Here is a 27,631-nt window from a genome sequence, read left to right as displayed (position 1 = left end):
ATGTCTAGGTCACAAAAGAAGAAAACAAAAATGTTTTGCATAAAGGAAACGAAGCCTGTAGGACCATCAAGAATTTTTGCATGTAATGTAGGCGTTTTATTATTATTATTTTTATTTTTTTTAAATAATTCCCATTATTGATTTTCATTAATGTAATACATTTTTTCACACTTAAATCAGCATAAATTAATTGCAATACAAGAAAGACTATCATAATGCATACAAACCATTTAAATAATATATTATATTGTCAAACTACAGCAATGAGGATGAGATTTCTTTTGCATTATGATTAGTAGTATTTTGGGGGAAATGTGCTCAATTATCATGAAAATAATGCCGTAATGCAAAAAATAGGCATCATTGTCTGTGAACAAAATTTTATTTGTTATTCTCATTTCATTTTTCATTTTAGGGTGAAATATATAAAGGGTGGACATGTTTTTGACGTGTTCGTGAAAGTTTAGTCTGATATGCAGGAAAATCATTACTGCATCAGTCTTTTCCATCACCGTACAGCCATGAGGAAAAATTATTAGCAAATCCTGAAGGCGAAATGTAGGTTAAGACATAAATGTCATTTTTATAGTTGCCTAATTATTTTCCAGGCATAATAATATTCCAGAAATGACATTCAGATATTTCTTCCTCACATAAAGGAAGAGCTTGAGAGTTTAGTTAAAAAACTACGATTTTGGGAGAGAGAGCAAATACGGGTGTCTATACAATGACAAAACACGTACACAAAAACAAACACTAGCAACAGCCTACAGGCAACGTCGTACTGTAATATATGTACAAAATGTATGAGGCAACCTAACCAGAAAGTAGTGCAACTTATATTCTTTGTAGAGGCAGTACGAGCCCTGTCTCCTCAAACCTTGAGCACTGCAGATGCTTGGATACATTAGCGATTGGACAAAAACAAACATTCAGTCATATCCTAATGCACTTAGTTTGTAACTGATTGGCTGCATTGTATGATGTCTCTGGGATTTAGCATTAGTCGGCATAGTGCATGATGGATTCAACGTAGTTGCCAGGAAACAGTCCGGTCACCCCATTAGACACGCCCTCGAACCAGCCGTCATCATTTTTCTTGATGATGTAGATGATGGCGCCCTCCATGAAAGACAGCTCATCATCTTTGTCCTTTGTGTAGTCATAGATGGCCACCACTGAAACAAAGGAGGCAGGGTTAGGATGACATGGGTCAGAAAGTCTAGTTCTATATCTATACATCCATCTCATTTACTGACACAAATTTAAAAGCCATTCTCGATTCAAAACCCTTTAAAAACATTAAAAAGAATAAAAATGAATTCAAAAGAACTTTGAAGGAGGAGAAAGTGGCCCTTACCCTTCTCCATGTAGGATTTTGGGGCCCAGTGAGGATCTCCATCAGCATAGGGGTCATTGTAGTGCACCAGAGCTGCGTCGTCTTCTTCATAATCCACAGGTGGAGGTGGAGGGGGCGGAGCTGCTTCCTCAAACAAGGGCGTGTCCTCAGGTAGTGGAGGAGGGGGGGGAGAGGGGCTGTCTGTTACTGGAGGACAAAGAATTGGGGAAACCCTCACTATGACATCATCTATGACATAGTTCAGTTTCAAAGTCAGAATCCTACATTTCTCTTAATATTGGAGATGGCACAGATCTACTTTTAATGCAACAACGAAAGGGTAAGAAAACTTTTTTTCAACGATTCTATCATTTTTTTTTTTTATTTCACGTTTGTATACTATAATTCCTTAATTAGTCAATGTTTGTTACATTCTTTCTAAGAAATAGATGCCAGTGACACTAAACATCTATTTAAGGCATTATATGCGTGGAACCTTTATTTTTGAATACATTTTGAATAATTTGTCATTGACCCTAAATATGAGCAATAGCAAAAGTGATGTTTATATTTGAAAACACCACCAATAAAATGCTATATTATTATGTTTTATTAAAAATATCTAGATCTTAAAAAAATAAATAACATATATTTTTTTTAAATGCAATATTTCAGGTTCTGAATAATTCAGAGTGCAGGTCATGGGTAGGTGAACGGAGACCGTATGTGAAGAACTAAGCGCTATGCTTCTGTGTGCATTACTCACTGTTCTCCTGAACTCTGGCCACAAAGCCAGTGAGAGGAATCTGGGGCGTGAGCTGCACCATAGGAGGAGGTGGAGGAGCAACAGACACTGGAGTCACACGGAGCGCAGATACACACGCACGCACACACACATTCATACACATCCAGCCCGACAGACAGATGATAAATAGGCAAAAAAAAAAAAAGCCCAAAGAGTTAAACACAGGCAGATAAACAGACAAAAGGTAAAAGCCGTTGTGAGTTATTGTGACATGAAGAGATGAATCGCAGAAAAGCAGGCAGATCATTGGTTACTAGGTCTGCTAGTTGCTAGTAACCTCATTTATTACCAAGATGTGATTGGTGCAGCTAGTGGCCAAGCAATTACACACTTGAGCTTGACATTTGTTATCTAATGCAATGGCATTTTAAAGTGCAAATTAAAGATATAGTTCACCCAAAAATGAATATTTGTTGTTAATTTACACAACCTCAAGCCATTCAAGATGTAGGTGACTTTTTTCCTTCAGAAGAACAGTACAGAAGATTTTTGGCTGAAACCTTGGGGATTTATATAGTGCAAGTCAAAGGCTATGGTCACTATGAAAAGCATATCAGGCAACATAAAATCAATTTATTGAGCACAGATGAAGCGAAAAGATCGGTCAATGCAAGACAGTGAACAGTATTTACAACATCGTTACCTGTAATCCAAAGCCTTAGATAAACAAGGAAGTCATATATATAATAACTGATTCACCCGTTTGAGTAGTAAACACGCAATGAAGTAACATATCTGCAATTATGATATTAAAGAACCCAATACTGAAGTGCAATGCTGATGTTTACATGTTTAAAGCATATGAAGTTAATCAACTCACCTTTTTACCTAAACTATGAGAAACCACAAAAACTTTCATTTTGCCAAACAATCACTCTGGATTGTCTGCCTGAGACTGTTATAAAAAAATCAGTTTCTTTCACATGCCGATTGTTTCACTTCATAATACCCCAATATATTATCAGGAGCCATGAGTTTTGTGAATGACGCTTTTTATGACTCTCAGTGTGACGGTAGCTGCTGACTTAAGAATGACCAAGAACCACGGTTTCAGCTAAAAATCTTCTGTACTCTTCTAATGAAGACAAAAATTCACCTACATCTTGAATGACTTGAGGTTGAGTAAACAGAGTAAAATTTCATTTTTGGATGAACTAGACCTATAATTGTCCAAATACTTTTTAGGGTCACTAAACATCTCCCTAAGGTGGAACTGAACTCACTTGTGTTCTGGGGGTATGTGGGACCCCCGTTCAGGTGGGGTTGAGGCACAGAGAACTGGGAGGAGCTGGCAGGGGCGCGCCGGTAGGTGCCGGTGGCTGACAACATTGAGGTGGAGGAAGAAGTGGTGGAGGAATTGTGTCTGGAGATCTGCCGGGAGATTGTTCCAAACTGAGACATTGGGATCGGTCCCAAACCTGGACCTGGAGGAACCACTGCAGAGAGGACAGAAGAAAAGAATACTCATAGAAGATAAGTCCAAAAACAATTGATGACTCAATCAGTCAGGGGTGGGAGGAATAACCAAAAGTAACTTGTTTCAAAACTAACATGGCTACTAGGGCTGGGTGATATGGCCAAAAATATTATCAGTATCACATTTTTTTTTTTCATATTGACTTCACTTAAATGTTATCATCTTGATGTGATATTGTTCATTGCCCAGCCCTAATGGCCACTGTGAAAAATGTGAGTGGTCACCTGGAGCCATACTGGGAGGGGAGGGTGTCGGCACAGCCAGAGGGATTCCCATACTATTACTGCTGTTCTCTCGACCGCTGCTGCCCCCACTGCTGCCACTGAGACAAGGGGAGACAATCAGGTTACAAAGAGATATTAAAGCAACAAGCAACTTGAATCTGGAGAATAAATGTAATAAATAAAATGTTCAGTGCATGTTCTGATGGTGTTTTTACATACCAGCTCCTGTAAAAGAACTTCACATTTATGACTCCAGGATGCTATACATTTAAAAGTTTGGGTTTGGGAAGAATTGTTTTAATGTTTTTGAAAAAAGTCTCATGCTCACCATGGCTGAATTCATTTGATTAAAACGCCGTAATATTGGTAAACATTCTTACCTTATAAAATACCTATTTTTCTATTGTAATGCATTTTAAAATGTAGTTTATTCCTGTGATGCAAAGCTGAATTTTTTAGCAGCTGTTACTTCAGTCCTCAGTGTCACATGATCCTTGAGAAATTAATCTAAGAATAATTTCTTATTATTATCAATGTTGTAAATTGCTGCTTATTCATTCTGTGGAAACAGTGATACATTATTTTCAGGATGAATAGAAGGTACATAGGAACATCTGACATAGACATGTTTAATTAAAAACTCTTGACTGTCACTTTAGATCAATTTAATGCATCCTTGCTGAATAAAAAGGATTCTTTTTATTAAAAAATAAAAAATAAAGTCTTGAACTAGTGTATATTCCAGTAGGCCCAGCACAGTGGCTCGAAGCATCAGAAGGCCTGTGTTGTCGTGAGCTGTACCTGTGTGTTCGGGGTCTCTGATTGAGTGAGGCAGTGCGTCCAGGGCTGTTCTGGCTGCCCAGACGTGCTGGACTGGTCGTGTAGTCATTAGGCACCACAGGAGGTTTGACTGGCTCCAGCGTCTTATATGGTGTGTTTCGTCTGAAAAAAAAAAAAAAATGATGATGTCACATGACACAGGATGTTTTATAACATTCTAATAATGGAGGTGTGCAAAACAGCATGGACACATGAAATACAGTGACTTACCCCAGGGTACCTCTCCCTGCCATGGGTGGGCTCGGGGGCTTCTGTGTGGGTGGGTTAGTCCTGGATAATGTTCCTCCACCTCCACCTCCCCGAGCTGGCTGGTTATTCCCTTGCTGAAAGACATTCGACAGAGAAAAACAACATTAAGACAACTTTCACAGTCATGATAATACCTGAACATTCTAAATGCTAATCGGTTGCCAACAGAAAGCATGATGTAAACCTTCAAACAAATGATTATACTGAACAAAACTGCAAAATATGATGGTTTTTATGATGTGTTGTATGCAGGCTGAATTTTACTGATCCATTACACTCTTATAAATGGCACCAGTTTTTCCTCAAATAAATGAAAGATATTTATGATCTAAAGACTACTCATATTGAATTATGAAAATTCATTACACAATATTTTACAAAAAAGGTTGATGCTTGGAAATAAAGAACCAAGGCAGACATACAGGAGCCAGAACAGTGGGTTGTGTAAAGCTGTACTTACCTTTGCTTTAAGCCACTAAGTGAAAGCATTAAGGAAGAGAGAAGATAAATCATGATATTTAATCACCTAAACTTAATGAAAAAATGAGAGAGGTGAAGCTAAACAAAAGAACTTTGAATAAAGAACAAACAAACAAACAAACACTGATCTAATTTTACTGATAGGAATCAAGACAGAGCAGAAAGTAAAGCTGCTTCAGAAGACATATACAACCAAAAAAACCAAACAGTCGGTAGCCATGAACTTCAATGGCATGGGAAAAAATACAATGGAAATTAATGGCTACCGTCAGCTGTCTGGCTACCAACATATCAAAATAGCTTCAAAATATCTTCTTTTGTGTTCAGCAGAAGAAAGAAACTCATACAGGTTTGGAACAACTTGAGGCTGAGTAAATGATGACAGAATTAAAATTATTGGGGTTGACAACATAAACGTGATAGAGGTTCTCTTATATTTGATTTTATATTAACTAGACACATTTATTGTAACATTGGATTCTTACCCTTTTTCTGCGTGCTTTAACCTTTTTTTTTTTTTTTTTTTTGCAAAAATGACCATATGTATAGTATCTATTCACTTGAGGTCTTGTTTTTTATTTTTATATATTTAAAATATATTTAAAAACCCTAAACAGAAGTAAGATTAATAGTAAGAATGATGCTTGTTTAGTAAACATCAAACATGTTACATTAATATGTGTAACTTACTTTAACACCGTGACCCACATCATCCAGCAGGGTGTAATCTATGGGCTTCCTGATGTAGCGCACCGGGCGCTCCATGTTGCCGGGGGCGATGATTTTGTGTGTTCGAGATGTGTTTTTGTTGGTGGTGAGGATCCCGATCTCTCGTCTGGCAACTTTTTCTTTATGAATGTCCACAGTCTAAGTGAAGGAAAGGGATGGAAATGGGTGAAATTTTAGAATAGTTTATATATTATCTTCCAGTATATATATTAATGGGTTTCAGTCACGTGACTTTTTTTTTTGTTGTGGCCGCTACCTTAAGGACCTTTAGCCATCTTTAGCCTCTTTTGGGGATCAGAAACACACCAAAATAGCACACCTCACAACCGATGAAAAACAACAAACAATTGAAAGAATAATAATAATACATTTATTTTTATATAGCGCTTAGAAAGTAGAGAGGTAACAATAAAAACATCAAAAGCAATGTGAGAGAAAAACAATACCCCCCCCCTCCACATCTTACACATCACAGATAAACAAGTCTAAAAAAAGTGAGTTTTTGAGACAGGATTTAAACACATTAAAAGTTCAATGTTATAAGGGAGAGAGTTCCAGAGTTTTGGAGGAAAAAGCCAGGTCACCCATAGAGCTGAGGGAACAGTCAAAAGGCCAGATTCAGAGGAACGGAGATCACATCTAGGAGAGTAAACAGTTAAAAGTGCCAAGAGATAATAAGGTGCCAAACCATGCAAGGCCTTATACATAAGCATGATCATTTCAATACGAAACCTAACAGGGAGCCAGTGTAGGGATTTCAGAATTGGAGTGATGTGCTCCCTAGTTCTAGTCCCTGTCAGGATTCTAGTTTTGAACATACTGAAGTTTATTTAGGGTGTTTTTTGCAACACCTACAAGCAAAGCGTTGCAGTAATCAATGCAGTGTTCTGAACATGGGGGTCAAAGGTTAAATGAGCGTCAAATATCAGTCCCAAGTTATTTAATGTTGTTTGAAATTCCAAGACTGTGTTAAAAGTGTCTTAAAGATCAAGCTTTACGTAATTGGTGGGTTGAGCCATTGAGCATAAACTCTCATCACTGTTAAAGCAAAGACATTTTTGAGACATACATATTTTTATCTCAGAGATGCAATGTCCCAAAAAAGCAACAGCTGGACAGTCACCCAGTTTTTAGTGAATGTACACATGGGTGTCATCTGCATAGAAGTGATAGTTAAGACCAAGAGATCTAAGGAGATGACCAAGATGGAAAATACACATACAGAAAAGTAATGGACTCAGAAGTGATCCCTGGGGTACCCCAAATTTGACTGGGCCAATTTTAGACTTGTATCCCACCCATGGAGACAGATACTTTAGGATTAGATTTTTAATTTACTGTCAAGTGAACTGCTGACACTAAAGCTTAGTAAAAACTTGACGTTTGCTGATTTTTACAAGTCCATAATCCCTACACGGGCAACTCAGATAGCAGAATAATTTCAGGCTAGTTTCAGTTAAATTCTCACCTGCCAGAGACTTTCCCTCTGCACTGCTCCATGTGCCACACCGGCCTGGATGCCTCACTGCCCAATTCCGGGCTGAATCAATCCGGCCAGATGCTGCAGATGGTTTAACTGACCGACACTGCCATGTCCGAGCCGGAATCAGTCGTATGTGCACAGCACGCAAGATGTTTAATTTCTAGATCTAACGTACTGTTCATTAATATTTAATTTAAACTGATAATTTTATTTTTAATTATATAGATTATAATATTAACACCATTACATAAATATATAAACATTACATTATTATGAATGCAATTTTAAAATCCATTAAAGAAATCACTTGATTAAGCTGGCATGAGGAAAATTTATTTACACAACTTATTTACAAAACCATGCAATTACAGAACCCCCCCCCCCCCCCCCCCCCATCAGTTATACAATAAGTGTAGATAAAATATTTACACACTTTGACAATTACCCATGCATTTACTTATACTTGGATTGTAGTTTAACATGTTTTTGGAATTAAACATTTTGTATATGGCAATATAATTTAAATAATTACCCAACTATCACTATGAATCATTTTACAAATCTTTTTTTGGGGGAATTGTAGTTGTTGTGTAACACGGATTGTCTTTCCACGTCTTAATCTGGTGAGTTCTTTGCTTGGGAGCTTTCATTTCTACACCTGTAAAGAGCAAATGATATACAAGTATCCATTACTAAAGATCTAACTTAATGCACCAAGCTAAATAAAATTAAATAGATATTGTAGTAATCCACATGTTGTTTGACAGACTATTAACAACACTAATTGCAATGATAGCCCAGCATGATTAATATTTAAAGAGTGTATCATACTAATTAAAGGGATAATTTGTCAGTTTGTCTCTTCAGTTATGATTCCAAAAATGATTGTGCAAAAATGACACTGTATTTATGGTCAATGCAGACATTTACTTGAATTCACTTCCTCTTTGGCTCTAACTGCTCCTAGTTAGTTCAGTCAATAAGTATAATAATGATGATGCACTGTCTTGCACTCCAAACACTGCTCGGTGTTCATTTAATGGCATGATAAGAGAAAAAATCAGTTAGTCTTGTGTTTTTCTACATGCTTAGTGAAGAATCAACAGAAGTGATAAACTGTGATTCTGTGTTTGAGTTGTAGTCATTTACATGTTTTGGCAGAGGTGAGCATCTGTACATGTAAAGTCTGCTTATATTTAGCAACTATTAAAGCAGGACAGAGCTATTGCAGATAGTCTCAGACATACTGATGCATATTAATATGACTGCAGTACATTCTCATCACGAAAAACAACTGAAAACGTATTTAGTCCATTGAGGTTATTTGAAAACTCTCTCTCACGTCTTTGAAGAAATATGAAATTCAAACAAGTTTTGCTTATTTGAATGACTTTCATAAAACAATAATGTGGAAACTAAAAATACAAACCTTTCTCCTTGTATGCGCTGGCCCATCCTCCTCCTCTTCTTCATCTATTTGTTTGCGGATCAGAGTGTTGCTCTCAAAGTTTAGTGCAGTGGAAACACTTTAGACTCACATAACTATACTAAGAGCAAAGATCAAAAACATCCCAGTCATGTATTAGTTTAGGTGGTAAGTATACCGAACGTTTTCGGGCAAATCATTAAAGCCGTGTTCACAGCAGTCTCGCACTAGTTGTTAACTTTTTCAAGTTTCTTTACAAGCACCTGCCATGTTAAATACTAAAAATGCAAATGCACATCAATGCTTCCCAGACATATTTAATCAAAATGACCCCATTCATCTTCATCTCTCAGTAAGTAAACCATTGTGATTTGCTGTTATCACAGCCCACAGGACAGCAGATAGACGGCATGTAGGTCCTACAAATGGCGGCCGCACCACTGTGTGACGTCACGTGAAATCTATGAATATTGTGTATGAATGGTGTGTGAATACTAATGAAATACAACTTGATTAGTATTTGTAATATTTGCATTTCCATGTAAAGTGAGGATATATTTGGATAGGTAAGGATAAATTAATTGAATGGCATTAAACCTTTTTAATAAATCAAATTTTATATAAATACATTACTTCAAAGAATTTAACATCTACACTGCAAGAAAAAATCCATAAAATTTACAGTAAAAAATGACAGCTGTGGTTGCCGGAATTCTACTGTAAAAAATATGTTAACAATGTTTTAGGTTTTACGATTTTACCTTAAATTTACAGTATACTGTAATTTCATTAACTGATAAAATATTATTATACAAACCTAAGCCCATCACTGTCACACTGTCTAGTCTCTGTTTCCCTGGGTGTCCACTAGTGGGCTCACTTCCCCTTAGGCACTTCACCGTAGGCACTACAATTCCCACTAGCCTTGTCTCTTCATCACAGTAATTGCACTCCTGCTAATTGCAGGTGCCTTCACTTAATTGTCATTAGCCTCCCTATATTTACCAGTCCTTTCCTGTTGTCTGTATGGAATCCTTTCCTTTCGTATCCAGTCTTCCTCCGAAATTCCTCGTATTCCGAGTTCCTGTTCCTGTTCCCTTTCCTGTTCCTTCTTTGTTTGTTTGTTTTTGGACTGCATTCTGGTTTGATCCTGGCTGGTTTTGACTACGATTTGGATTACCCCAATAAAGCATACCAGCAATTGGATCTCTCTCTCTCTCCCTGTGTTTTACTGGATCGCGAACGTCACAGAAGGACTCCATCCGTTTAGATCCAGCGGTATGTCTTTTCATGTTTCCTCCCCAGCCAGTATGGTGGAGCGGAGGGCTAAAATTAACTACCTTCCGCCAAGAGGGCAATGAGGTGGGTGCCATGGCACAGGTGTTCTGGTCCCTGGCCGAGGGCATGGGATATAATGATGTGCTCCTAAAGGACTATTTTAATACCGGGCTGTGACCCGGTTCCTCAAGGTGAAATGGCTCAGTTGGACACATTTGGTTTCTGGGAATTCGTGTGCTACTTGCAGCATCACTCCTGTCTCTTCCGGTGGGATGGCCGCCAGCCCAACGCCACTGCACAAGAAGTCTGCCAACCCAGCGTCACAGCACAAGGTGGTCGTCAGCCCAACACTGCCCATGATGGCCGCAAGTCCAGTGCCATTGCACAAGATGGCTGCCAACCCAGCACCACGAGGCAAGATGGACGCCAGCCCAGCACCTCAGCACAAGGTGGTTGCCAGCCCAGCGCCACGAAGCAAGATGGCCGCCAGCCCAGCGTCACGACGCAAGATGACCACCAGCTCAGCGCAACAGCACAAGGTGGTCGCCAGCCCAGCGCCACGATGCAAGATGGCCGCCAGCCCAGCGCCTATGCCCAAGATGGCCACCGGTCCAGAGCCACGGCCCAAGATGACCGCCGGTCCAGAGTCATGGCACAAGATGGCTGCTTGTCCAGCACCTCTGCACGGAATGACAGCCACAGTTGACTCTCCAGAGTCGAGTCAGGTTCCCTTTGACCCTCCAGAGTCGAGTCAGGTTCCCGTTGACCCTCCAGAGTCGAGTCAGGTTCCCGTTGACCCTCCAGACTCGAGTCAGGTTCCCGTTGACCCTCCAGATTCGAGTCAGGTTCCCGTTGACCCTCCAGACTCGAGTCAGGTTCCCGTTGACCCTCCAGTGTCGAGTCAGGTTCCCGTTGACCCTCCAGAGTCGAGTCAAGTTCCCGTTGACCCTCCAGAGTCGAGTCTGCTTCCCGTTGACCCTCCAGAGTCGGGTTAGTCACCGTTGACCCTCCAGAGTCAGGGCTAGTCACCGTTGACCTTCCAGAGTCCGGGCTAGTCACCGTTGACCTTCCAGAGTCAGGGCTAGTCACCGTTGACCTTCCGGAGTCAAGATTAGTCACCGTTGACCTTCCGGAGTCAGGGCTAGTCACTGTTGACACTCCGGAGTCAAGTCAAGTCCCCGGTGAAATTCATGGACAAGGGCAAGTCACCAATGAAATTCACGGGCAAAGTCCAGTCACCAGTATTCTTCATGAGCAAAGTCAAGTCACCGACTATCTTCATGGGCAAAGGCAAGTCACCATTGATCTTTATGAACAAATGCAAGTCACCAATGATCCTAAGGAGCAGAGTCAGGCCACCAATGATCTTCATGAGCAGAGTCAAGTCAGCATTGATCTTCTGGAATCCAGTCTAAACACCATGGGATGAGTCTCTCCACGTCTTTGTGGAACTACCAGAGCCTCCCCACGTTTCTGCTGATCTAACAGAGCCTTTCCACGCCTCTGCTGAACTATCAGAGCCTCTCCTCATCTCGGCTGAACTACCAGAGCCTCTCCTCGCCTCTGCGGAACTTCCAGAGCCTCGTCACGTCTCAGCCGAACTGTCTGAGCGCCCGACTGATCCTGTCGTGGCCACGGAGGCTACCCCTAACTTGTTCATGTTCTCTGTTTCAGACTTGCCTAATCAGACTTGCTCTCCTCTTTATTCGATCCCACTGTGGTGGTCTTCTGCGCTGCCTGGGTGGGCTTCTGTCCCGACTGCACGGATGTGGTGGTCTTCTGCTCCGCCATGGTGGGCTTCTGTCTCGACCGCACGGATGTGGTGGCCTTCTGCGCCGCCATGGTGGGCTTCTGTCTCGACCACACGGATGTGGTGGTCATCTGCGCTGCCCTGGGGGGCTTCTGTCTCGACCACACGGATGTGGTGGTCTTCTGCTCCGCCCTGGTGGTCTTCTGTCTCGACCACACGGATGTGGTGGGCTTCTGCTCCGCCCTGGTGGGCTTCTGTCTCGACCACACGGATGTGGTGGTTTTCTGCTCCGCCCTGGTGGTCTTCTGTCTCGACCACACGGATGTGGTGGGCTTCACGTTATGCCCTTTCTGGACTTGTGTTTTGTTGTTGTTTTGTTTTTGTTTTCTCCAGTCTGTTTCCATCTATGGACCTGGCCCCCTGTCCCTCCTCCTGATCCTCCGCAGGTCCACCTCCCTCCTGGGTTCCTTGTCTTTGTCTTTCTCTTTGTTTCCCTCTAAGGACCTGGCCCTCCGTCCCTCCCCCTGATCCTCCGCCGGTCCACCTCCCTCCTGGACTCCTTGTTTTTGTCTCTGTTTCCCCATTTTACCTGGTACTCTTGTCTCTGTTTCCCCATTTTACCTGGCCCTTCGTCCCTCCCCCTGGTCCTCCGCCGCTCCACCTCCCTTCTGGTCTCTTTGTGTCTTTGGTCTCTTCTTGGGTTCGGGTGGAGCATCTGGCAGCTGCTCCGTGGAGGAGGGGGTAATGTCACGCTGTCTAGTCTCTGTTTCCCTGGGTGTCCACTAGTGGGCTCACTTCCCCTTAGGCACTTTACAGTCATAAATGCATTCAGTATAAATTTGAAACATATTTCCAAAAGAAAACCAATGACAGCTTTATCAAAGAGTTGTAACATGTCTCTAGAACAGACATAAGTCAAAATAATCACTAAGTAAAGATGTCAAACAAAATGTCTAGACATAGAGCTCACTGCATTTTTATTTAATGCATATTTATTAATGCATATTTATTGCCAAAGGTTCACATGTACTCTGCCTGCAGTGCGTATACAGTAAGTTATGTGTACGCAGTTCAGAAGCAGCAACGAGAGCGCATTATTGTAACGTGAAAGCCCATTAAAATAATGCGCGAGCGTGAATCTATCCGCCCGCACGAAGATTTTCTTTGCTCTGTTAACAAAAACAGATGCGCGTGCTCAGATCATATTAAATCTTTTCGCACCTTTCTATTTATAACCTTTTCTGTTCTCATCTTTTTACTGCGTGCAGTGTGAACGTAAATATATATATATATATATATATATATATATAAATTTTTTTACTTTCTATCCATCAGTTCAACATTCAACAATAACAAATATTTCTTGAGCACCAAATCAGCATATTAGAACGATTTCTGAAGAATCATGCGACACTCAAGAATGTATTTATGGCAAAAATTGTAGCATAACATTTCAAATATAATTTTATTGGCATTATATTGTCACAGTCATTATAAGATTACTTATCTCCTGTCACTATGTGTTTGGTTTATTTTCTACTATCCCAAGAACTATAATCTGAAAGAGCTTCTTCTGTGGAAGGAAGGCACTTTCATGATTTTGGATGAATTGTCTCTGTAACTGATCAAAATGGCAGTCAACCTGCTCTAGTTCACCTGTCAGTTTCATACGGATGTTTGTCTGGACACTAATGATGGGATCTGAAACTTTGCCGTTTTTGACAATTTGCCTGCCATTTGTTCTTATCTTCTTAGAGACAAGCAGTGTTGGGGAGTAACTAGTTACATGTAACGGTGTTACGTAATTTAATTACAAAATAAATGTAAAAGTAATCAGTTACAGTTACTAAGAAAAAATGAGTAATTAAATTACAGTTACTTATGAAAATTGTAACGATTACAAAGAGGATTACATTTGAATATTTACACACATCCACATCCAGCTTATTTCTTTCCCAAATTGCACTAAGACATATGGCCCATAATCTCCGAGACACGGAAAACACATTCGTAGAATCCAGTCATAAAAATGGAATTCAGCCTATAATGACGCAATATGCCACATTTTGGACGAATAAATCAAAAGTAGGTCAGTACACTTGAATCAAAACCCGATATGGACTGATGTCTGTGAATATTAAGCCGCAAAAAGACTGAATATGAATCCTGCACGTTCTGCGTGTCTGTGGAAATCAGGCGCTGACTGGACATCGGGAGAACCGGGACTATTCCCGGTGGCCTGGCAGAGGATTTGGCCTTCTACTTTAACATTGTTATTGTATAATTGCAGGCCGAATATAGCCTACTAAAGCGATTATTTCCGAATCTGCCATTCGATAATTAAATTTCTAATAAATCATGAATCGGTTAGTCGTGACTGGCAATGGTTGGGCTCGCGCGCTCTCCGCGCCTCCGCCGAACGGTTTGGATCAGACTCCGAGTAATCAGTGCGAGAGAGAGAGACCGGAGTGAACTGTGTAAGCGCACAGCTGGAGCCGAGAAGCGACACTTCTGTTCAGGGTTTCAGGTGCAGGTCAGTTTCATCTGTAAATATGCTAATGTAGTTTTGTCTTTGTTTACTTAGTCAAGCAGCAGCAGCACATTGCTCGCAATCACTCAAAATACTGTATAAACGACGTCATTATTATCTATTGTAATGTTACAGTAGTAAGTTAGCAGACAAATCATCATATTTTATCATAGGTTTAGGGGGAGCTAGTGGATACAAAAACACAACCCTTAGGAAAATTAGTGTAGCCTATGGCATGGCACTAACCGTGGTTTAATTATGGAATTTGTACTAAAAATAAATAGTGGTAATTCATTTGCCAAAAAAACAAAATTGCACTTACAAAACATGGTAAAAGTTAAATAAAAATCTTCAGTATTAAAGTCATGAGAGAGATGGATGGATAATGGAAGTGAAGATGCAGTTCAGGAGAGAACTCTTAATTACGTTGCAAGTCCCCCAACCTAAGGATTCAAATCTTTTTCATGTCAGGTCCAAAAAAAAATAGGGTTGTCCATGTTTCAGAATGGGTTGTGGGTTTATGAGTGTGAGATTTCCCAGCCTATTTTTTTCCCCAGTCCGCCCCTCATGGAAATTAATCTCTAGAACAGTCACTTCATGAGCATTTTTTACTTATTTTGAGAAACTATCATCATATCATATACAAAGAGACAGCAGTGTTTCAAAAAGACACCAATGTTTCAGGAGTTTAGTACACAAAATAGGACAAATGCTTATTAGATAACCGTATTTGAGTTGATGTATATGCTTTTATTTTTTTATGAACTATTTTTCCCCAAACCATTGTTAGATGCAGTTAGATGCCTGTAGTTATGCAAAGATTTGGTTTCAAAAACAGTATCTATAAACTATTTCTTTTGATTTTAAATCTGCTTTGAACTTCAGATCAATCTCTAAGTAAAAGGCAGTACTAAAGTCTGATTGTGTGGTGGATTTGTTCAAATGTGATCATCTTAATTCAGGTGATGAAGGATGGTGAAAGTCTGACAGTATTGAGCACTACTGTAAGGTTAAACCTGCATGGTGTAAAATGGTTATAGATGATTAACAGTTGCAAATTAACATTCATTATAAATTTATAAAAGTAATCAAAATGTACTCAAAAGTAATTAGTTACATTACTTTATTAAAGTAATTAAAAAAGTTACACTACTATTACATTTTAAATAGGGTAACTTGTAATCTGTAACCTATTACATTTCCAAAGTAACCTTCCCAACACTGGAGACAAGTGATGGTAAACTAGTTTGTGGGAGCATTTTAACATCAGAAGAAGGCAAATCATTAGATCTAGTTTCCATTAAGGCTCTGCAAATCTACTCTAGCACATAATGGGGAACGGGATCTCTTAACCTTAATAAACCCACTCGATCTCCCTCTTTTGAAAAAAATCACGCCGACATTGTGTTCAAATGGTGATGCACTAAACGTCTCCTCTGCTCTTTACAAACCGGAGTCTAGTTATTATAGCAGTGTCAAGCATTATGATTATTTAATTTACAAACTATTCAATGCAGTTAATCACTTTCTAGTCTAGTCATGTAAATCTAATTATTTATGCATATTACATGAATAAGTGATGGCAGTCAGAGCATGCGAGGTCAGCTGGAGATCTGGATCATTTTTGCATTTGGTGCTCCTCTCACAAAGCAAATATGAAATAATGGCAAGGGGCGAAATATTCGTTTTTTTTTTTATTTATTTGTATAGTACGATTCACAATATGCATTGTTTAAAACAGCTTTATTGAAAGTTGCAAGGGTTTTTTCAATAATTTTGTGTTAATTTGAAGTTTTGTTGTAAGCAAGAGTAAATATTTCTCAGAAAGCATCAATGAAGATACAAATAGATGTCTTAAGTGAAAACTAGTTGCTTAGCAAAAAGTATGATTTGAGTTTAAAGGGACTGTAAGTAGGAATTACTCCCATCTAGTGGTGAAATTGTATTTTGCATTCAAACTTATTTTGCTTTCCAGCGCCTCCCTTTTTCAAATGCGCGTTGCATCTACGGTAGGTGATATGTACCAAAAAGCTTTGACAGGATGTCTTCTAATAGCACTTCATTTTGGCGACGATGTTTTCTTTTCCTGTGGCGCGGCATATGTATGGTCCATAATAAGAATGCAATCCAGACTTTTAAACTTGCCGGTGCAGTTTCAAGCGCCTCTCACTGCTCTGCACCTGCGTTTCTGGCTCTGACCGAAAACGCGTTGTGGAAACGCGTTGGCTTAGTACCTTTTGTCCCTCTCTGCTATTATAGTTTTGCAAGATGGCGGAACTACATGGAAGCCTCCGTTGACCTACCCGTCCCATGTATATAAAGATAATAAATTCTTCATTTACGAGGATTAGTTTAAACATTGGCATAGGTATTTGTACACCATTGAGGGCATATTTATGAATAAAAATATTGATTTTAGATAATAAAATTATTATTATTAAAATTATTAATATAAATAATTACATTACTAAAAAGTTACTTATTGTCCCTTTAACATTTCCCAAATTTATTCGGAAGTCATTTAAGCGACAATGTTGAAAAATACCGGGTATGGCTTTAATTTCCAATTATCAGCAGCTCTGATTCCAGGCAGAATTACTAGAACAAGATGGCTTTCCTCACCCTGGTTGAATTAGTTGTATCATTGTAAATATTTTGAAAATTTACTATTATCCTGGAAAATATTTTGTATATATTGCCTACCTCTAAGAAATTTAAACAGGGATCTGTCATAAGGTTGATGATTAAATAAAGTCACAACTGTTTATTTGATTTGATTTCCAACAACTGTATGTATGAACAAACAGCTGAATTATATAATAGTTTTTAACTTTGCATATTTGCAGTAAACAGTGTGTAAAATTGGAGAATCATATTATAGATCAGACTTTTGTCTCTTTGTTTTAAGATCAAACATTGGTAAAAGTTCTGAAATACAAAAATTCAGTTTAAACCCTGATGCAAATGTTTACACGGTGATAAAAAGGAGTCAAAAGATAACTGCTTTTTTTTTCAAAGCATGCTGGGTAAGGAACCCCTGGTTGTTTTTTGTTGGCGTTGTGGTGCCCATGGCTGACCTGAGAGATGTGGTTGATGGAGGACTCCATCCTGCGCAGCTGTGAAGCCTGAATATCCAACAGCTGCAGCACATTGTTGGCTAAGGCGTTGATCTGATAGGCGACGCTCGCCAGGGACTGGGTCGTGTAGGCTTTGGTCTCCTCGAGTGCTTTCCTCTTGTCTTGTGCCTAAGCAGAGATTAAAAAAAACCCCACATGTTTTGAAGCCATAGTTTGCACAAAAATTACAATTCTGTCATTATTTACTCCCCGTCATGCCATTGTTTGTGAAATATAGTTTCAACCCAGTCATCCACAAGAAATTATTTTCCAAACTAAAAGCTGTTGTGCCTTTGTGAATGATGATGTAAAAGCATCTTGGAATTTCTAATGAGCTCTAGAGGAAATATGACATCAGATCAGACTGTCATGTGGAAAAAGTCCTTGGCTGCCCAATGAAAGGTCAGTGATCCTCAGAGCAACAATGGGAAGTGACACACTAGATGCAGGTTCGTCCAGTATTGACTATTATAAGTGTACTACTGATCAAATATTTTGGGGTCAGTATTATTTTCTAAAAGAAATTAATACTTTTATTCAGCAAGGATGCATTGTGTGTGACAATAAAGACATAAAATTACAAATAATGCTGTTCTTTCGAACTTTCTAATTATCGAATAAACATGAAAAAAGTGTACCAAGGTGTCCACAAAAATATTAAGTAGTACAACTGTTAGCACAGCATCGGTAACAATAAAACATGTTTATGAGTAAATCAGCATATTAGACTGATGGATCACATGATAACAACGACTAGAGTAATGATGATTCAAATTCAGCTTTGATCAAAGAAATTAATATAAGGATAAGATCATTTAAAATTGAAAAATATTTACAAACATCAAAATTGAAAAGTTATTTAAATTATAATAATATTTTGCAATATTCGTCATTTTTTTGTATACTATAAATGTATTTTTTTATCAAATAAATGCAAGCTTGATGAGCATAGGTATGGAAGCCCGTTTCCACCACTGAATAAAAAATAAAACAAGGTAATTGTAACTTTTTTCTCACAATTGCGAGTTCATATCTTGCAATTCTGACTTTATAAAATGCAATTGCATGTTATAAAGTCAACATTGCGAGTTATAAAGTCAGAATTGCGAGAGAAAAATTTGCAATTGTGAGTTATAGTCAGAATTGCGAGATATGAACTTTTTCTCGCAATTGTGAGATCATATCTCGCAATTTTTACTTTCTTTTTTTCTCAAAATTGTGAGATAAAAAGTCACAAACTTTTGAACAGTAATATTACTGTAAACTGCTTTAAATGAAAAGTGAAAAAGTGACATACAGCCAAGTATGGTGACCCATACTCAGAAATCGTGCTCTGCATTTAACCCATCCAAAGTGCACACACACACACACACACACACACACACACACACACACACACACACACACACACACACACACACACACACACATTAGTGGGCATTTATGCTGCGGGGCCAGGGAGCAGTTGGTGGTTCAGTGTCTTGCTCAAGGGTTCCTAAGTCATGATATTGCCAGCCTGGGACTCGAACCCACAACCCTAGAGTTAGGAGTCAAACTCTCTAACCACTATGCCACAATTTTCCGACTTTTATTAGTAAATGAACACATCTACAGTATAATGTAATAATAACGATGAATAATACAATGATTTAAGTTCATTAAATTGGGAGAAGAAAGCAGTTGCAATGTGATTATGAGAGATATGAGAGGTGGTCAAATATACAATTTAGCAGTCATTATACAAAAAACATTTGACAACAGAATAGTGTGAATGACCAATAAGAAGTATTTCATAGTAATAAAGTAGGAAATTCTGTAAACTAATCTGACAAATGATCCTGAAAATAATCTGATGAAACCAACAGGCAACAATAGCCATAAAAAATCAGTTCAGTTCACACCAGTTCAGTGAGGATCCATATCCTATTGTTGGTGAAATTCAAAACATTTTGCATTACAAACTATTTCCTGTTTCAACAATAACTTACTATTTAGCTTAGGATGGCAGACATGAACAAACATTAAAACTAAAGACGTGGACTTCTCACTCTGCTTTTTTAAAGGAATTAAACATATGGAAATAACATTTTGATTTATTTTAGCATTTTTTAGCTTTGGCAGTGATAATGACCATGTCAGAATGCTATGACATGAATACTAGTCACTGACTAGCATAAACATGAATACCAGTCGCTGACTCTAATCTATATACTGTAAACAATTATCCTGTGACAAGCATGCAGCACTGACCGCAGGTCTGTTTAAACACCACCTGTTCCTACACGTCAGTCCCGCGACCATGTGTCTGTCTTACACGTGAATGTTCTGGCTGTGTATTCCACATTATCCTACTCGACCGCTACCCAAAACCTCTAAAACAATGAATGCCATTTTAGTAATAAAGAAACAATCATTTATCAGGTACTGCTGGGCTTTCACTTATTATGTCCAAAATGCCACAAGTCTTGACTACGATTCTTATTAACATTTATAGATGTAAAAAAATATTTAAAGGTTTGTAAATTGTTTTTAATATTTTATGCTCACCAAGACTGCATTTATTTGAATAGTAAAAACAGTACTGTTTTGGAAAAACTATAGGCCTAGTATAATTTAATTTATTTGACACATTTTAAATTTGATTTGACATTTTAAACGTATTTTAAAATGCATTATGTAATTTATTCCCGCTGGATTTTCAGCATGATTTCTCCAGTCTTGAGTGTCACATGATCCTCCAGAAGTCAATCTAATATGCTGATTTGCTGCTCAAGAAACATTTCTGATTATTATCAATGTTGAAAACAGTACTGCTTCATATGTTTGTGACAACTGTGATACATTCAGGATTGAAAAGAAAGTTAAAATGAACAGCATTTTTGTTTGTAATTGAAATATTTGTTAACCTTATAAATGTCTCTGCTGTCACTTTTGATTAATTTAAAAAATCCTTACAGAAAAAAGTAGTATTTTTTTTTTAAGTGATCTGGTATACAAGAAACATTTCTTATTAGGCCTAAAAAAAATTGTTTGGTTCCGGTTTCCGACCGACCCTGTCAATTTATGTGCGACCCAAATTTATTTTATGAGACTGGGGAAGAACGGTCTTTCACACATCGTTAATTAAATTACAGTTTCCTTTAAATGCTGTTTTACACTTAAGTAATCCGTTAAAAACCATTAAGTATTGCATCAAAACCCTTTAACTGTCAATTACTAAAGTGAGCTATAACTTAAGGTTTGGAAATCGTAACATTAAGAGAAACACGGGGGGAGGGGGGAGTAAACAATATATCGCGGAACAGAGAAGGCACTGACAACATGCTGACAGACAGGACATTAACATTACCAGCTTACTTTTAATATGAAACAAAGTCTCATTTGGTTATTTCACCTTTCAAATGTGGTAATTTTTTAAAGAAATGTAAACAATAAATACCGTTTTGTGGCTCTTGAATGTGTCGAACAGATCGCTGTAAGTTAGATCATCAGTTAAAACTAACTGATCGTCTCTTGCTTCTAGTTAATTTATAGCATCAAAATCAAATAAACCACATAAATGAACATAACAAAGAATGTTGTTTGACTACAAAAAGATGTCTGTACACTCCGTTTTTCAAGTTCAAATCCTCCATGTTAATCTACTATGAGATCGCCTGTCAAACTCCCGCGAAGGCTTTTTGTGTGTGTGTGTGCGTTTTGCGTGTCTATGGCAACAACAGACTTTAAACGGGAATACAGAATCACTGTCGTAAAAGTACCGGTACACACATTTAAAATCAGCGCGCGCGCGTGTGTGTGTGTGTGTGTGTAAAACTGCCACTGGAGAAAAAAATAAATCCCTACCGACCAATGACCTCAACTGACAACTAACCGGAACCAAACTTTTTTTTTTTTTAGGCCTTATTCATATATAAGTTCAAAGGAACTACATTTATTTAATTAGATCTTAAATGTAATTTCTGATCAATTTAATGCACCATTTTGGAATAAAAGTATCAAAAAAATGTTATACAATATATATTCAAGTGTACATATTCTTTGTCATGCCCAAATGAAAACTAAATCATGATTAATTCTACATGACAAATTCTGGAATAAAAAATAAAAAGTGCATGGTGCAAGTCATTGTAAGATGACTAACTTCTGTCTAGTGCAAAAAAGCCCTGCTTTGGACCTCTTCTCCAGAATAATACACCCACCAAAACCTCAAGAGAGACATCTCTGAATCATTTAGTCCTCTCATGAGTCCTCTGTGAATATCTGAGAATGTATCATTGCTAAGCCAACTCCGGTTTAATGACTGGCCCTCCACTAAACATGCAAAACATATCAGTAAATTCCCAACATTCTTATCTCATACTGTTTTCATCTTTATAAATGTTTTTACAAAAATGAGACAATTTGCAACTGTCAGAGAATTCAATTAAACTGTTATTTTATATTATTTTTGTATCATGTATAAAAATTGTAACTGGATAATAAATCATTTGAAGGCCTCTGAATCGAATCATATTGCATCATGGGGCGGCGGTTCTCAATTGCAGTCCTCGCGCCCCACTGCTCTGCACATTTTGAACGTTTCTCTTAGCGCTTCAGACATTTGTTCTATTCGAACATATGTGCCCTGCGAAGTGGACATCACAGGAAATTCAGCCATGATTCCAGTTCGAAGCGAACGTAGTGTTCCAATCAAAGTGCATTGAATTGTGCAAGACGTGAATTTAAATTGTATTGATTTACAGAGGTATATGATGTCACAGTTGTCCATGTTTAAAGTCGCTGCACAGCACAAATTAGTGAATGAATGTTTCGATGTGAGGTAAACTTCAACAGATGTCCCCTGCTCAGGTAGTAGGGAGCAATGAACAATTGGAACACAGTTCATGCACGGAGTTCATTATCTGAATCAGGTGTGTTAACAAAGAGAAACGTGCAAAATATGCAGAGCAGTGGGGCGCGAGGACAGGAATTGAGAACCGCTGGTCTAAGGTATTGGCAAATATTTCATTGCTGGCTTTGAGGATTGATGTCAGATCATTTTGTGATGAAATGTTTCATTTACACCCCTTTCATTGAATACATTTTAACAGCAAAAAAAATATTGCTTTTCCTAAGTTCAATTAATTTGAATCTATATGAAGTAGGCTATTGAGTATTGGTCCATATGTAGAGAACTGAGGGTTAAAAAAAATACTAAATAAATTTGGTTTAACTGAACAACTGATCATTATCAACCTATATGTCCCTTTGGTGACACAAGAGTAGCTTAAGAAGGGTGTTGGCATCTGAGGCGCTTGCGTCTACGGCTTTGAAGTCATGAGAATGAACGATGTATCTTAGAGTACTGTCATATAACTCCAGAGGGCTGCGCTTGGGTCGGAATATGAGTGATAAAGCACAACGGATTGTTATTGACAAACTATTGGAGAAAGCGGACATTCTATGTTTACAAGAGACGTTTTTATCCAAACAAGATCTAGATAAACTTAATTCCTTGCATGATGATTTCCATGGAGTTGGTGAATCCACAACTGACTTAAGTATGAGAATATTGCGTGGCAGAATACCTGGGGGTGTGGCCATTTTTTGGCATAAGAAATACGATCCTCTGATCACTGTGATTAGGCTAGAGGTAGACTGGTGTATCGCAATCAAAGTGGTGCATAATGAAAAGATTTTTGTAATTCTGAACGTGTATACTCCATATGAATGCAGCCAAAATGAAGATGAATATATGAATAGGCTTGCTTTTATAAGTGCTTTTATCAAAGACAATGTATGTACAAGTATATTTATAATGGGGGATCTAAACGCTGATATATCTGATAATAATTCTTTGTTTGGCCAACAGCTAATCACGTTCTGCCAGGATAGCAAGTTGGCTCTTTCCAGTCAAATACTATTGCCAGCAGAAAGCTTTACATATATCAGTGAAGCATGGAATACAACATCTTGGCTGGATCACTGTATATGTACAGCAGATGCTCACGATTCCCTAGATAAACTTGAAATATTATATGACTTAGCTACAACAGATCACATACCAATTTCAATTATGTTAAATGTTGAAAGTTTACCTGAGATGACTAAATGTGAAAACTCCATAAAAAGTGGAAAATTAGACTGGGCAAGACTCACAGTAAATGACCTTCGGAGATATAAATTATTGACAGGAAAAGCTGAGCAATATAAAAGTGCCTACTGAGACAATTGTGTGTGTTAATGCGGGTTGTAAGAATCCAAAGCATAACGAAAAGCTATGTAAGATGTATGATGAAATCGTGGACTGCTTAAATGATGCTAGTAGACCTTTCTGTCAAAAAAGGGTTAAAAAACATAATTTTAGGGCCGGATGGAATGAATTTGTTTCTGAATTACATCTGAAGGCCAGAGTTGCTTTTAAAAACTGGGTTTTGACAGGTAAAGCTAGGTATGGTCCAGAATTTGAGGAAAAGAAACTGGCAAATGCTAAATTCAAATAGGCTCTGCGATATATAAAAAGGAATGAGCTGACCATGAGAGCAAACTCAATGGCTAAGAACTTGCAGCAAAATAATGGCTATGGCTTTTGTGAAGAAGTTAAGGCTATCAACAACAGAAAAATACCACTGCCGACTTGTATTGATGGGGCTGTTGGAGCCGAGAATATTGTTAACCTGTGGAGAAAACATTATGAAGCTCTTTTTAATTGTGTTGCGAGGAAAGAATTTGAAGTTGGTCATGTGTCGAATGAAGAAGATATGTTTATTACACCTGATGAGGTTAAGTTCGCAATTGATAAACTCGCTGTGAATAAAGCATGCGGTCCTGATCGAATAACTGCTGAACATTTGAAACACGCTAGTTCAAGGGTTACTGTATTACTTGCTTTGTGTTTTTCAGGTTTTTTATCTCATGCTGTGTTACCTGATTCCATGACAACCGTATTACTATTGCCTGTTATTAAGGATAAAACTGGTAAAATAACTGCGACAGAAAACTACAGGCCAATTGCATTGGCAAGTGTGCTTTCTAAAATATTTGAGCAAATTCTCATGGATAGGATTAAAGAATATTTAATAACTACGGATAACCAATTTGGTTTTAAAAGTAAGCTTGGCACTGATCTATGCATATATTCATTAAAAGAAGTAGTTAGTAAGTATAATACTCATAATTCCACTGTTTTTATGTGTTTTTTAGACGCTTCCAAGGCGTTTGATCGAATAAATCATTCTAAGCTTTTTTTAAAATTACAAGAAAGAGGAGTTCCCCCTTATATTATAAGAATTTTACTCTTTTGGTATATACATCAAACCTTAAAAGTACAATGGGGTAATTCCGTTTCGGAACCGTTCTATATGACAAATGGGGTTCGGCAGGGTGGGCTATTGTCACCCCTTCTTTTTAATCTCTACATGGATGGTCTTTCTGTGGAGCTAAATGACTGTAAGACTGGATGTCTGATAGGTGATAGTATTTTTAATCATTTGATGTATGCGGATGATGTTGTCATTTTGTCTCCGTATAGTGTAGGCCTACAACAATTGCTTCGAATTTGCTCAAATTATGGTAAGCAGCATGACATAAAATTTAATATTAAAAAGAGTGTAATCATGATTGTTAAAACCCAAGAGGACCAAAAGATTAACTTTCCTTCTTTATATCTAGATGATAAAGTTTTAAATGTAGTAACTAAAGTAAAGTACCTAGGCCACATCATTAAAGATGATCTAAACGATGATGATGATGTGCAGCGCCAGTGCTGTAAATTGTATGGGCAAGCCAATATGCTGGCTCGTAAGTTTTCTATGTGTTCAGACGATGTGAAAATAACTCTATTCAGAGCATACTGTACTTATTTCTATACAGCCCGCCTGTGGTGTAAATATTCTAAAGCAAAGATGAGAAAGTTACAGGTAGCATATAATGATGCTCTTAGAATTTTACTTAAGGTCCCAAGGTGGTCAAGTGCAAGTCAAATGTTTGTGGCTAATAATATACCCATGTTGAATGCTGTCTTAAGGAAGTATATGTACAGTTTCATATGTCGGATGAATGATTCAAAAAATAGTATCATAAGAGACTTAAATAATATTGTGTTGAGTGAAACAAGGTATTTTTCCTGTTTCTGGAAGCATTGGAGAGAAAGCTTGTATGTTTTTTAAATTATGTATGTTGTTTTTGTCTATGGATGTTGTAAGTTATTTATATGGACCCATGGGTCTGAAATAAAGAATTAATAATAATAATAAAGACCTGTGTCACTCTTATTCCACTCATTATCACTGCAGAATGCCCTAATAAAGCACAATACCCATATATTATACTAAATTACGTTCTATGATCCTCGTTTATATCCTGAAAGAATACTATACTACATCATTTGGACATCTGAAGCGATCTCCTCAACAGGCTCTCTCTCTCTCTCTCACCGGCCTGTGTATTAACTGTAGGTGTGTGAGAGACAGACACATTAACACTCAGGTGTGTGTCAGCAGTAACTCATTCACACCATCACAGACGACATTTAACGTCTAGTCGTCTCGCCATTCTACCTCACAGGCAATACACATTTGCCACACACACACGCATAAATGGTATTCACTGCACGTTTAAGCGTTGCCAAAACGTGGATGAAGTTCAATAGCGTTTAGAGGTTGAACTGAATATCAAATACTGCGCTTTCATCACATTCATACTGTCACCCAAGAGCCATGACACCCGTCTGGACCTCGAGAGAAACCCTAACAGCAGAATCCCGCGGACAAATGAAACATTGTAACATTCAGAGCATGACGCTTTAGTTCGAAAAATGACGTATTGGCTTCGAACACATTTGCAGTCGATACACTGACGCTGCTTGACCTGCAGTATGAAATTATATCGAGAAACTATTGGTTTCTAGCAATCTTTGAAGCGTGTTTTTTTTTTTCTGTGGCCATTAAATCTTATTTTCTTTTTTCTTTTTTTAAAGATTTGTCTCCATCCATCGTAGCGAAAGCGGCACGTCTCTGACACACCCTCTGAAAGTGAATTCATGCTTTGTGTGCATCAGCTTTAGACAACGCAAATATCGTCCAAATCCAGACGCTCAGCATTCATATTAAATGAAGATATCACGCCTCGATGCGCCCTCATAAGCGTTTTGATCGGGATCCTCTGTAACGCTACATATGCAGAGCTCGCATTTCAATCACATCCTCACTGATTCAGACAAAACATGAAAGGAGAAGGTTATTTCTTCGATCCATACCTGCACATAATTGTTCTCGCAATATTCCGCGACCCTTGAAAGGTTTTGGTAGCTCTCCACGAGGGCTCTTTTTCCAGCCGGGATTTCTTCCTCTAACAACATTTGTAGCTCTGCCATCTTACATCCCTCTGCATTACTCTTATCCCCCTCTTTCATTGAAACCAGTGGAGCTTCACTGTCCGACAGGAGGTCCCTCGCCTGGCATTATGGGATTCCCGTTGGCTCTTCTTGTTCAGCAGGCCGACAATTCTCAACGCAGCGCTTTACGCACTGTTCTGTGATTGGCTTTGCGGCTCTGAGAATTCGTTATGGACCAATTGGAGAGAAGTGCGATTCTCTCAGCGATGAGAAATAGCGCGATTTTCAACAAAACAGCATTCTGACCAGAATGTGAAATGGACAAGCAGCAGATTTACAGCGAGGGCCGTATTAAGACTAATTAGGTTTTTGTCCACTCTTTCGGGCAATGTTTTAGATAATATGTCTAAGACATTAAGTATCTATGGCTGTTTTAAGTCCTAATGTATGTTTTAGAGGTAATGATAGGCTTTTCATAATATAAAAAATAATTTAATGAGGTTAAACCGCGGGGAGAATGATATAAAAATATAAAATGTAAGAAAGATGCGACAGTAAATCATGAACAACTCCCACATCGCCAAAGCTA

The 27,631-nt window shown here is 38.3% G+C and overlaps 1 protein-coding gene across 4 annotated transcripts; it reads right to left on the bottom strand.

The window, feature by feature from the left end:
- Positions 1–402: 402 nt before the first annotated feature.
- LOC132155227 (abl interactor 1-like) lies at positions 403–27,271 on the bottom strand. Of its 4 annotated transcripts, XM_059564097.1 has the most exons (11): positions 26,965–27,271; positions 17,688–17,855; positions 6,105–6,281; positions 5,395–5,409; positions 4,896–5,008; positions 4,647–4,787; positions 3,846–3,943; positions 3,368–3,580; positions 2,106–2,192; positions 1,361–1,546; positions 403–1,178 (listed from the first exon to the last, which is right to left on the bottom strand). In XM_059564097.1, exons 1-11 carry the CDS (start codon positions 27,118–27,120, stop codon positions 1,003–1,005), a joined length of 1,530 nt encoding a protein of 509 aa, XP_059420080.1. In that variant the 5' UTR covers positions 27,121–27,271; the 3' UTR covers positions 403–1,002. The 4 variants fall into 4 exon arrangements, with proteins under 4 accessions (XP_059420080.1, XP_059420082.1, XP_059420081.1 ...); XM_059564099.1 differs by lacking the exon at positions 2,106–2,192; XM_059564098.1 differs by lacking the exon at positions 5,395–5,409 and having other exon boundaries at positions 26,965–27,269.
- Between the last annotated feature and the right edge of the window lie 360 nt (positions 27,272–27,631).

Source organism: Carassius carassius, chromosome 12 (assembly GCF_963082965.1).
Source record: "Carassius carassius chromosome 12, fCarCar2.1, whole genome shotgun sequence".
NCBI lineage: Eukaryota > Metazoa > Chordata > Actinopteri > Cypriniformes > Cyprinidae > Carassius > Carassius carassius.
This window is presented reverse-complemented; position numbering and strand designations above follow the sequence as displayed.

Coding starts and splice junctions, on each gene's coding strand:
- LOC132155227 (XM_059564097.1), bottom strand. CDS start 27,120: ATGAAAGAGGGGGATAAGAGTAATGCAGAGGGATGTAAGATGGCAGAG. Junction 6,282..17,687: donor CCATCAACCACATCTCTCAG/GTCAGCCATGGG, acceptor TCCTTCACTTAG/ACTGTGGACATTCATAAAGA. Junction 1,547..2,105: donor GGCCAGAGTTCAGGAGAACA/GTGAGTAATGCA, acceptor TTTGTCCTCCAG/TAACAGACAGCCCCTCTCCC.